Raw genomic sequence first — 12322 nt, forward strand, 5'->3', positions numbered from 1 at the left:
CAGTTCAACTATGACCAGGGATTATTAATTAATGACATTATTAATATCATTGTCATTTGTGATGGGGGGACTCTCAGAAGAGGGAGCTGCAGCTTGCTGCTGCCTGCCACTGCCACCGCAGTCACACCCTGTTGCTTCTGCTGCAGCTGTTAAAAAGATTGAATTGCAGGTACTCCACAGTGGTAAATTAATGCTTGCATTTGAGCAAGTTAGTCTTTTCCTCTGTTTGTAACTTCATGAGGAGAAAGCAGAAATAATGTCTGCATTTTTGTACCTGCATGTGTTTGGCTCCCCAAATGTTTCCTGTTCTGCCATACAATAACTCAGGCACAACACTACATTGCTGGGCAGGAAAGAACAAAATATGTTTTTTTTTGTTAGTTTGTTCGTTTTTTTTTGTTCCAAGCAGGCAAATAAATTATTGACAAGTGTTTGTGCTACAGTGAGAAGTTGGTGCTTTTCCAGTTTTCTTAGTGTGTATGGGGTGGCGGTTACACAGTCTGTATCATTGCTTAGCTCTCAAGCAACAAATTAGCCAGTAAGAAAGATAAAATTTACAGAAAGGGATGAGTTCATAGAAAGCTTTTATGCTTTTACATAACATGCCTTTACTTTTTTCTACTGTATTTTGAAGACTGTGTTAAGAAGGGCTTCAATAAACATCTTTCACTATACTGAGTACGCTATAGAATCATAGAATATCCCGAATTGGAAGGGACCCACAAGGATCATCAAGCCCAACTCCTGGCACCACACAGGTCAACCCAAAAATTCAGACCATGTGACTAAGTGCACAGTCCAAACGCTTGAACTCCAACAGGCTTGGTGCAGTGACTACTTCCCTGGGGAGACTGTTCCAGTGCACGACAACCCTCTCAGTGAAGAACCTCTTCCTGATGTCCAGCCTGAACCTCTCCTGCCGCAGCTTGACACCATTCCCACGGGTCCTATCACTGGTCACTTATAGCCATACAGATCAGGCATAGAGGGTTTCCTAGCTGTACCTACCTGGTCAACTCCTACCTTCAAAACCAAAGGTCTCATCCCATGACAATGGGTCTTTGTTGCTGCCGAGAGTTGAAAATACTGAATGACTAAAAATACTGAATGACTTAAGCAGCTGCCAACACATTGCATATATGTTGCTTGTTTACTCTTCATGAAATACCAAACACTGAGTGCTCAGCATTATCCCCTTAAGTACTTAAAATGGATGTTATAGCAGGTGTTCATCATTTACCAGTTTATGTCTAGATAGGTCCTGTGATATGTCTAGACTTTAACATACTATTGTGTACTTTCATAAGCTATATAGTTCAGTTTCAATAACTCCATCCACTGATATCACACTTGAACTTGTTCTGGTGGTCTCTTTTCCTTTTTGTTTTCTCAAATATATATATATATATTTTAAGAGAGAGAGAGAGAGAAAGAAACTGTAAGAAAAAATAAAGTATTTAACACTACTGAAGATGTGATGTGTCAGTGGCCTGGTGTGTGAATAGCACTGGGGGGGCCATGCTGGTTATGAAGGTGATGTGAATGCAGTATCATGCATGCAGTATCACACTGAGACTGTTTTTCAGGTAAAATTATTTAGGTCTCTTGGGCTGTCAACTTGTTCACAGCATGAAAGCTGCTTTCAGTGAAAAAGCTTTACAACAAAGTTAGCATCCAGGCATTGGTTGACACATACTACAGAGTATTTTATCCTAGTTTTGTGAGAAGGGTCCTAGCAAACAGACAGAAAACTGAGCATATACCTGTTAAAAGGACTAATTATTTTATTTTTTGTTACCCAATTGCAGGTGTCCCAGGCTCCATGCCCAACGCGTCATGGGAAGGAGACCTGAAAGCAGTGAAGTGGATTGATATGGAAGAGAGCCATGGAGGTTGTCATGGTAATGTATACATTTTTTGTCCTTTATTCTTTCTGTTCATCTAGTGAAAAACACTTGCCTATTTTTCCTGTAGTCCTATGGCCTCTAACTGTAATGTGAGTCAGTCTTCAGGTGGCAGATAAGGCATTTAAAAGGAGTCAGCTCTTCCGTAGTCATTAGGTAGTGAATGATAATAGCTACATATGACAAGCAGTGAGAAAGCTGGAACAGTTTTCATGATATGACCTTAACAAGATATAACCTCTATGGCACACTTCATTTTTTGCTTACTGTTTTGTACTTCTGACATAAAAAAGTGGGAGAAAAAGAGAATACAAATTTTATTTCGAGAATTTTTGGTCCATCTCATATAGTTTTTTGTGCTGAGGAGAAAAATTTTGAGAATTTCAGTCAGCTTAAATTGCATCAGTTTCACATCAGCATGAATACACTGAAATAAGTGACACTGAACCAGTGCCAACAGGAATTATTTAGTTGAATATCTTGTATAAGTAAAAGCGTAAGTTCCTCTTCACTGACAGAAGAAAATTCTCCCCTTTGCTATATGTCAGTCTCATCATAGAAAGTCTTAACTAATAACACTTCTTTTCTGATCTATCTCCTTATTCAGGAATTTTACTTGTTGTTTACTTTCAAGTAACTTTCTTCATTTCATTCATTTTATTCACATTTATAAGGTATTTTAGCATTTTTGTTGTGTAGGAGATTATTGATAGTGGCTTTGCAGATAAAAGTTACCAAAATAAAGTTTTGGCTCCTTGAGCATGCCTGTGGAAATAAACCTGGGTTCTGACATTTCTTTCTTCTTTTTTTTTTCTTTTTTTTTTTTTTTTGGCAGGCCATTATGTCAGAGGCATTTGTGTGTATGGAACGGGTGACCTCAAATGGCTTTTTAACTCCACCTGTATGTTTGCAAATAAGTTTGAGCTCAGAACATACCCACTGACTGTGGAGTGCTTGGAGCTGAGACATCGAAAGAGAACCTTGTCCCAGAGTGAGGTTCAGGTGGAACCAAATTGGTATTTCTAGCTAGCAAAAAAAAAAAAAATCAGGCTACATCAATGAAAGTGATCAGGAGAATAGCAGCAAATGTCTAATTTCTGCCGTGCTGGTAACACAAATTCATCCACCAGGTTTCTTTAGGATGTGTGGTAGCTACAGCTCAGTTCAGCTTGTCTCATCCAGTCTGCAAATCTAACCTTTGACTTAACACCCTGAGGCCAAAGTGTGAGAGATCCAAAAGGAAGCACTAAGGCACAACCCCTCTTGCAGCTGCCCTGTCTGCATTTTTGCCATTTTTAATGGGCTTTTTTTCCAGCCATAACTTTTGTCTAGCTTTAGTGACATTGCTACCTGTTTCTATAAAATGTGTAGAGAACCATGCATCACTGGCATTTCTCGTACCTCAGTAAAAAACAGGAATACAGTTGGTGGTCATACATATAGATGCTGTTTTGTCAAAGACAAAATCTAGTGCATAGAACCATCAAGAAAGTACTGGAAATAGAATAAAGATGCTGCACTGTCCAGATCTTACCTGTTCTTTAAATATCTATTGGGACAAGGTTTGTGAAAGAAAACAGCATCTTTTGCTAGGTTAATGAATATGGCTAGAAAAATTTGATAGGCATGTGCAGAAGCCCTTCTTCATGTCTGAAAAACAAGGGCTTACATATTTGTTTTAGAAGGCCAACCAATAGAGCTGGAAAAACTAAACTAAACTAAACTAAACTAAACTAAACTAAATTAAACTAAACTAAACTAGTCTCTATACACAGATTTTGGCCCACCTGTGTCCTTAGATCATCCCATGTAGGACACAAAGTGAGGAAGACAGTGGCAAGACACATATTTTCAGGACTGGAAGAGGGTAACTGTGCTTTGGCAATAACTCAGTAATTCTGTGTCATGTTTTGATATAGCCTGAGTATTCTTCCCAAGTTACTTCCTTTGATCTTAAACTAGTGGCTAATACACATACTTAACATTAGGGTTCACTTCATCCCAGCCCTATTTTTATTCCCCTTTATTCAGCCACTAGAGGGAGGCAATCAAATATGTGAGCTGATGTTCCTTTCCAAGTCTACCTAATGCTCTTCCATGCACAGTTTAAACAGACTAGGCATGCTGTAGAGAAAAATCTGCATTCAGGAATATTTTAGTATGGCCAACAGAAGGCAAAAGTTACAGGTATCAGTCACTGTGTCCTAAAAAAAACAAAGCAGGGAAGCAAAACTGTGAATGCTTCTTCCTGTAGTGATGACTGGTGGAGTTTATGTGGTATTTTAGCTGCACTGTTGAATGGCCCAAGTCAGCAGCACTGGGGTGGTACAAATTGGGAGTGAATGTGCTGCTCTCCTGAACAAGCAAAGGTGGCTCAAAGAGGAGGTCTTGAATAGCAGCAGTTTAACATCCAACTTTATTAAACCATTGCTAATTTCGGTTTTAACAAACTGGATTGCAAACGGCAGCAGTTCAGAAATGACAACACATCATATTCAGATGTCCTGAAGCATGGTTGGTAACCCCCAGGCATGGGTCTGAAAGGGCTGGATCTGCTTCAGTCAGCTTGTTCTGTGTTTATAGCTGTCAACACTTAATAATGCAGATTTCTGCAGAAAGGCATCAAGAGTTTATCTCCACAGCAGGTTTTTGGTGGAAATCCTACTCACTTTCTTGTGGAGGGAACTTGCTACCATGGTGGCAGCTGAAGAGACAAGTCTTTTAAAGAAAGAGTTTTAAAGTGCCCAACTAAGAGTTCTGGAGCCAAAATCTGCCCCCCCCTCCCCCCCCCCCCCCCCCCAGGTTGTTCTGTCTAGCTGAATATCCCCAAATTGAAATGTTCCAAATAAAAGACGATTTCACAGTTTAATGTGACTATTTAAAGTAGCACAGAGTACAAACAAGGTTACATTTCAGTTACATTTCATTGTTCAGACTCAAGAAAATACAGGCAAATGGCAAAATATCTCCCAGTAGCAGAAGCAATAAGTTTGGCAGTTTGAAGCCACAGATATCAAAGGCTCCAAGCCTGAGCAAATACAGATGTTTTACGACTGTGTTGTAGTACTGGTTATAGAAAGAACCCGGAAAAAAATCAAAGGTGGTTAGTCTACTGGGAGACCTTGATTTCGAGTTTGTTATTGTTGTTTTTAAATGAATGCTACTCTTTGTCATGTTTTTCTTGAAATAAATCGTTTTGTTTTCATTGTGTGACTGATTTTTGGGTGCAAATCATCAGCTTCTTTTCTTTTTAAATGAAGACAGGCTGAGGGAGTTGGGGTTGTTCCGTCTGGAGAAGAGAAGGCTCCAGCGAGACCTTACAGTGGCCTTCCAATACCTAAAGGGGGCCTACAGGAAAGTTGGGGAGAGACTCTTTGTTACGGAGGGTAGGGATAGGACAAGTGGGAAGGGTTTAAACTAAGAGAGGGTAAGTTTAGATTAGACATTAGGAAGAAATTCTTCATTCAGAGGGCAGTGAAGCACTGGAACAGGTTACCCAGAGAAGCTGTGGATGCCCCATCCCTGGAAGTGTTCAAGGCCAGGCTTGATGGAGCCTTGGGCAACCTGGTCTGGTGGGAAGTGTCCCTGTCTATGGCGGGGGAGTGGAACTGGATGGGCTTTGAGGTCCCTTCCAATCCAAGCCATTCTGTGATTCTATGATTCTAAAATAAAAGGTTCTGACAGCTGACCTCAATAAATACATCTAAATCAGTGTGACCTGACAGTATTAGCAGTGCTATGGAATATCAATAACAGACATTGCCCCCATTTTTTTCTACAGATACAGTGATAACAAACAAACAAAAAATTCTTTCCAATACTACTTTTGACTGTCTTTCTGAATCAGTATGAACAGCAGAGCAAAGTTTTCCATGCTGTTTCACCCCCTCAAAGCTGACTGGGCCTGTATTGATGCTGTATGAGCTGCTTCATTCCCATGCAAAATTCTGTGCTTTTTCTAGATGCTGCATCATCCTTTCTTCATTCCCTAGCATCTCAGATGTCCGGTCTATTAAAAAAAAAAAAAAAAAAAAAAGAAAAAAAAAAAAGAGAGAGAAGCAGCATGCATTCCTTTTTTTTTTATTTTTTTTATTTTTTTTTTGTCACTCAATACATGAACTAGGAAGGAGAGGATGCTTGGAAGCGAGGAAGTTTGGAGGAGCTGATGGCATGCTCTATCAGAGAGGTAGGGAAGAGATACCACCACTGCATCACGCCGTGCTTGCTGTCATCTTAGTCTAGGACAAATCTTGGACTCATCACCAGGGTTTGTTGAACTAGTCCGTTAATGCAGGTAGGTGGTGGTGCAAGACATGGAGCGCTCTGGTGCACAGTTGTACAGCACCGTAGTCAGTCCTGCAATGGGATGTATGAGCTGACAGGGCTGCTTCTTGTGGAATTTTCTCCTACAGGGTTCTAAGTACCTCTTTGATGTGAGAGCTAAGAGTTCCTTCCCAGGCTTTCACCTTGCTAACATACAGCCTTTCTCCAGTCCCAGCAGGCACTGCCGGGGTCTCACTTCCCACCCCGCAACGCAGCACCGTGGCCTTAACAGCGGAGCCGTGGCGTTATTAGCTCGCACGGCCTGGCACAAGGCAGCAGAAGGGGCAAGCAGCACTGGGCGTGCGATGGCGAGCAGTTACCCCAGGCTGAGACCTGACGGCAGCACACCCGCGGGGCCAGCCCGTGCTGTGCTGGCCGGAGCTGCACCTTCAGCCCTGCGCCATGTGCGTGGCTGCAGGCACCGTGCTGCCAGTTGTGCCTAACGCGTGGCTTCCACGCTGTTTCGGGGCACCCTCACACACCGCTTTATTGAACACCGGGCATCCTCACAAGCCCCTTCACCGAAGCTCGGGAGCCCTCAGAAACGCCTCTCTCAGAGTCACCCGTCCCCTCCCCCCCCCTACACACAGGGGCGGGACGCCGGGCAGGCACCGCCCGGCCCAGCGGCAAGGTCGGCGGGGCGCTGCCCAGCGGCCGTTGCGTTCCCTGCGCTCCGCTGCGCTCCGCCCGGCCGGCCGGGGGTAGCCGCGGGCCCGCCGATGGCCTACGACTGGGTCGGCCTCGGCTACGCCGCGCTGGTGGCCTCGGGGGGCATCATCGGCTACGCCCGGGCAGGTGGGGGCGGGCCGGGGGAGCTGCATTTGTGCATTTGGTTGTTTATTTATGCGTGTGTTCGGGGCGCGGGCCTGCTAACGGCTTTCTCCTTCCCTCACCCAAGGCAGCGTCCCGTCTCTGGCCGCCGGGCTCCTCTTCGGTGGTTTGGCGGGGTTGGGGGCCTACCAGCAGGCCCAAGACCCAAAGAATATCTGGCTTTCTCTCGGTAGGTGCGCTTTGTGTTTCTGCACCAGGCGTGCCTGGTAGCGGTGCGAGTAGCAGCGCTTTTTCTAGCGCGTTTTTTTTAATTTGTGCAGGTGTTGTAAATGGCGGCAGGGCCTCCTGCACGTAGCTGGAGGTGTCTGTGTAAGGTTTGTAGGCTCTGAAACCTCGCTGCCCCTCGAAGCTGGAAATTCAGTGAGAAACACCTCCCTCTGCTGCCAGGCTTGATGCCACCTTAGACTGATGCAGGTGCATGGTGCAGCTACGAGAGCTGTGGCTGCAGAGGGGTGCACAGGCATCTCCGTACAGCATGTGCTTCAGTGTGTCCCACGCTAGGGGAGAAAGCCTGAAGCCTCCAAAGCAAAGGAGGGAATGGTGATGTACTCTCCTTGTTTACAACAGATGATAGGAGAAGTTGTGGGTTTAGCTGGTAGTAAACCCCTCAGGTGAAACAAAAGGCTGCAGGTGTGGCTCCAGCTGAGCTTAGATTGGTCACACTACCTCATAAGGAAATCTCTGAGAGAAGAACCTCCTTTTTAGAGCAGAAATGTACCTTGAGGATATATTTTACCCTGTCTGATAGAAACTAATGTGAAGTTTTTATAACACCTGCCTTTATTCTTCAAAGAAATGGCAGCCCTGTAACTTTTTATGTGAGTATTGATTGGATTTGTTCCAGAGTTAACAATCAAATAATTAGGAATCGTGTTTAAAACATTAGTTGCTCTTTCAGGTTGATCCTTTGGCTTGTTTTTATTTGCTAATTCGTATTTCAAGTGGAGTTTTATGTCTGAAGTTATTGTTGTTAAGCCATTAAAAAATGTACTGTAGCTCATAATTACTGTTGACTCTTAATCTTGTTCAAAGCTAACTTCTTTTGCATGAATGTATGTAGGAACGTAGCATTCAAATCTAATGTCAAAATGCAACTATTAATTTAGTTCCACCTTTCAGTTCCAAAGGTCACCAAGAAAGGGGCAGTGTAATAATATTTGGCTCCCCCATGGTGATCTTTGTCACTGTCCCACCTTTTTGGCCATTTTGAGGATATCTGTATTCAAGGAAGTAATCATTCGCCTTGCACAAATAAGGAGAAATTGAAGGGGAGCTAGTAATTTGCACAGGGGATCAGAGTTTTTCGGTGTTTAGGCAGTGGTCTTAACTCATTAGAACTACTCATCTCTAGTGAGCAGCAGAGTATGCTTACCAAACTGCTGTAAAGCTTTCAGCTGCTCTGCTACTTAACAGAAACAAGGAAAATGTTTACTTCTGTGGGGAGGAGGGAGGCATTCCTGCCTGTGTATTTGTGCCTGCTTGGCACTGCCAGTTGCCCTGACAGTGCTGTGCTGGTGCTTCAGACCTGCTTCCCTCACGTAGTCCTGACTGCACTTCTCTTTTATCAGTGGCATCTGGAACCTTGTCTGCTGTTATGGGAATGAGATTTTACAACTCCAGAAAAGCAATGCCTGGGCTGATTGCTGGGGCCAGGTAGTCACCTGTTTTCTGTTCTCGTCCACATTTTGAATAAGCATTTTATTTAACATATACATGCCTTATAGTGTTTAAAAATATTACACGGTGAGTCCTGTGAAAAATGAAATCTTATGTTGGAGTTCAGCTAAATTAAATCATATCAAGTTTTCATGTTGTTTTTTAAGATTTTTTGCTACCCCTTGCTTTTTTTTTTTTTTTTTTTTAACAAATATTCTGTTCAACAGTATACTGATGGTTGGACGGCTTGGATTGCAGATGATGGAAAAACCTCTTAAGCCATAAGCCTATCTTCGAGTGACTTGATGCAGATCATTAAGAAGCCTGGAAATGCAACTGCCTGAATGTACCACACAAAATAGAAAAGGCACTACTGACTGTGCACTGTATTTTTCATATCCTAACGCACATGGGTCTGTCTTTAAAGGACATAGACCGAGAACCTGTGTTGTCTTCCAAACTGGCACTTATCTCAGTATCTAAATTATGAAGGAAGAAAATATGAGTGTGGGGTTAGTTCAGATGCTTGTTCCGCAGATGACTGTAGAAAGAGGCCTGTTGGCGCTTTTGCGTGCTGATAGGAATGAGGCTTAAATATACGTGTGGACTTAAAATCTGAAATCCTTTGTACTTCTGAAACAATGGGAGACAAGTTGCCAACTTGTTGCTAATACTGTCAATAACAAATGTGTTTGTTCTGTCACCTTTCCCCTCCCACTTCCCTGACAGCTTATCTGCTCATCACGTTTGTCAGTCAGGGCCTTTTTTCTGCTAGGGCCGTTAGAGCCCACAAAACAATCATGGAGCAGGCTGTCAAGTTGCTATTGTGATACAGTGAAAGTAAACCCCTTAATTAGTTTTTCATGAGGAAAAGTGCCCTGCTTAATGTCATTCATTTCACTTTTACATACTATCACTGGTAAGAGAAATAAAAAATGTGCTTCATTAGATAATGCTGAATTGTAGTCATAGCACTTGGATTTCATGAGAATTAAAATGTTATTCTAAATAAATGAAAAAATTATGATTACAAACTTACATTCTCTGTAACTGTTTTCTTTAATCATTCATCTGGATTGATGCAATTTGGTACCTCTTCTGTAGAGTATCTACATGTATTTGTGAATGTGAATTGTAGAAATTATCCTTGTTCCATTCCCTGAATATAGGGACTTTTAAGTTTCCTGAACTGGTTGGGGAGGAGGAGTATAGCCAGAGGAAAAAAGCATCTGCTTTATATATTCATACAAGTATTTAATTGTTGTTGTTTTTTTTTTTTGTTGTTTTTTTTCTGAGAGAAAATAATCTATTTAAGATTGGAAAATACTCTCAGTGAAAGTTTATTTAAAGACTAAAGGGCTCAGATGATTCCCTCACAAGTACTCTGTTGCCTGAAATCATTCTAAATATAAACTTGCAGCGCAGCTGGGAGCTATGCGTGGATGGTAATATATCCCTTCCTGGTATGATCTGTCTTATGTCCCTTTCTGCACAGGGCCTGAACTTGATGTTCACAACCTCTGGTGTCTGGTACTGCGAGCAATGGAAGTGGTGGGATTGATCTGTTAGGTTAGATAGCTTGCAGGGCCTCATTTGTTCAGAGTTCCCTAAGTACTGAGCCAGTACCTCGGCAGGAGGATGACCACGTACGTATTTTTTTCTTCCCTTTTTCCTTCCTTTCTTGTTGGATAGTTTTATGCTCTGGACATGGATGGGAGCAGCGGAAGTGGGAAGTCTATTCCCATAGGAAGAGGTGAGAGTTTCAGCAAAACAGGCAGGGCAGTGACCTCCCTGAGGATGGCATGGCCCCTGCTACCTGAGCAGGTCATGAGATCGCATCCAGTGGCAGTGTCTGAGGTCTGCCACAAGTACGGGGATTTGTCTAGCAGGTTGCAGCAATGAGGCAAGGTTGGGGAGGCCAGGAAATCAGGCAGGCCGGGAAATCAGTGGATGGGGTTGCAGTCAGTAGGGACATGGCTGGGCATGGGCATAGCTGCAACACAGCTTCCCCAAGGACCAAGGGTTGTGATCACTGCTGCTACAGAGCGCAGCTGCCAGCAGCCTAGTCTTGGGCCACACAGCTTGGGTTACAGCTGGCCTTGAGCACAGGCAGAGATCCAGCAGTTTTCTAATTGCATAATGCTGGTCTCAAATCAGATAACTTGCAAGTCTAGGCAGCAGTTGTCCTTTAATGGACAACAAGGCAATGAAAAGCAGGGAATTGGACCAAAGAGTTTATGCCTTGCTGTTGTTTAATGTGCTGTGGAAAGCAGTAGCCTGAATTGAGAACTGCTGCTGGAACTCTTTGTTTCTACTTCTCACAGTCAGGAGGAACAGTAAGCCAAACCAAGGGAGGATCAGAGTTTGACAATTGTGTACTTTTTATCCCCTTTGAGTGTATACTAAAGTTCTTAAGTAGCTGGCATTTCTGCACTGAAAGCATGTGTCAGTGGATCAGGGTTAACATGACTGTAGAGAGCCTTATTAGTCTCCTACTGGTTGCAAGAAAAACTTAACACTTGTCATACTTTGATTATGGACAAGTCAAGACCGTTGTGGTTATGTCAAAATAGTTTCAATGTCCATTAGTATATGGTAAGGATAGTGTGCTTCTTCTAGCCATATTTAATGCAACAAGTACTACGTTTTTCTGCTCTAGGTAAATATTAGTGAGCTATGGCCACATAATTAGTTAGTTGCTTGCCTAGACTGTGACTGTAACTAACTCATTGGCATCTTGTACTAGAGACGAGTGATGGATTTCTCTTGTTTTTTGTTTTTTTTTTTATAAATGCACTGGTTTTACAATTAACAGAATTTCTACAGATAAATTAAGGTACATTTAAATAGCATATGAAGGCCTGCTAGCAGTAAGGGAATAACAAATACTTGAGAGTAGACCCATGGCAAATGAATTAAAGTTTCTAGTGTGTTAGTAACTAGATACTCCTATCCCTGTACATTTCTTCCAGTATTAGTGTTTTGTTTAGGTGCTGCTTTTATAACAAACCATATAATTTTTTGGTAAAACAGCTTAAGATGAAATTGACATACATTAAGTTCTGTAGCCCATATATTATGGCACATTAGGTCAACAGTAGAAATTAAAATCTTGTATGTAGTTATAAAAATCATACAAATACTTCTCTTTTTACAATGCCTAAAGTAATCATTAACAGCTGTACATCTTTAAAGAACATACTAATTTTGCACTTGAAATTGGCAGGGTTTATGTAATTACTAATTATGTAATTACAGTCCAAAGTATCTATTCTGAATGCAACCGTTAACAGAATTAGCCTAGGTCAACATGTGAAAAAAGATTTATTGTACACTGCAAGGTCTTTTGCAGGATGTTACTGTAATTCTTAAAATAGAAGCCAGGGAAGGTATGGCATGAGCATATACATTGAGGTATTGCATTAGTAAAGTTTGTGTGTGTTTTCAGGGACTTAAGTTAGCCTTTGAGAGCTAAAGCAGAAAGTAACCTCTTCGAAGAACAGCCTGATTCAACTTCTTTAAAATAAGGGGAAGTCTGTAAGACGTAAAAACAGGAGTTTATGGATCACTTAAGCCTTTTTGGCAAATTCAACATTAAAAGAGCTGAT

At 42.2% G+C, this 12322-nt stretch overlaps 2 protein-coding genes across 3 annotated transcripts in view; both read left to right on the top strand.

Annotated features, from left to right (window-relative positions):
• The window catches only part of GCNT2 (glucosaminyl (N-acetyl) transferase 2 (I blood group)), a 20477-nt gene extending 15368 nt beyond the window's left edge, over window positions 1–5109 (top strand). For both annotated transcript variants that reach the window (XM_072033098.1, XM_027451593.3), the window contains 2 exons: window positions 1809–1901; window positions 2740–5109. In XM_072033098.1, coding sequence (XP_071889199.1) covers window positions 1809–1901; window positions 2740–2930 — 284 coding nt within the window. In that variant the 3' untranslated portion in view covers window positions 2931–5109. The remainder of the gene's footprint in view (window positions 1–1808; window positions 1902–2739) is intronic.
• A 1724-nt stretch (window positions 5110–6833) lies between these two features.
• LOC113842743 (transmembrane protein 14C) lies at window positions 6834–9752 on the top strand. The gene is made up of 4 exons (XM_027451591.3): window positions 6834–7022; window positions 7126–7227; window positions 8627–8711; window positions 8942–9752. Exons 1-4 carry the CDS (start codon window positions 6947–6949, stop codon window positions 8997–8999), a joined length of 321 nt encoding a protein of 106 aa, XP_027307392.1. The 5' UTR covers window positions 6834–6946; the 3' UTR covers window positions 9000–9752.
• Window positions 9753–12322: the final 2570 nt, after the last annotated feature.

Source organism: Anas platyrhynchos, chromosome 2 (genome assembly GCF_047663525.1).
Source record: "Anas platyrhynchos isolate ZD024472 breed Pekin duck chromosome 2, IASCAAS_PekinDuck_T2T, whole genome shotgun sequence".
Lineage (NCBI taxonomy): Eukaryota > Metazoa > Chordata > Aves > Anseriformes > Anatidae > Anas > Anas platyrhynchos.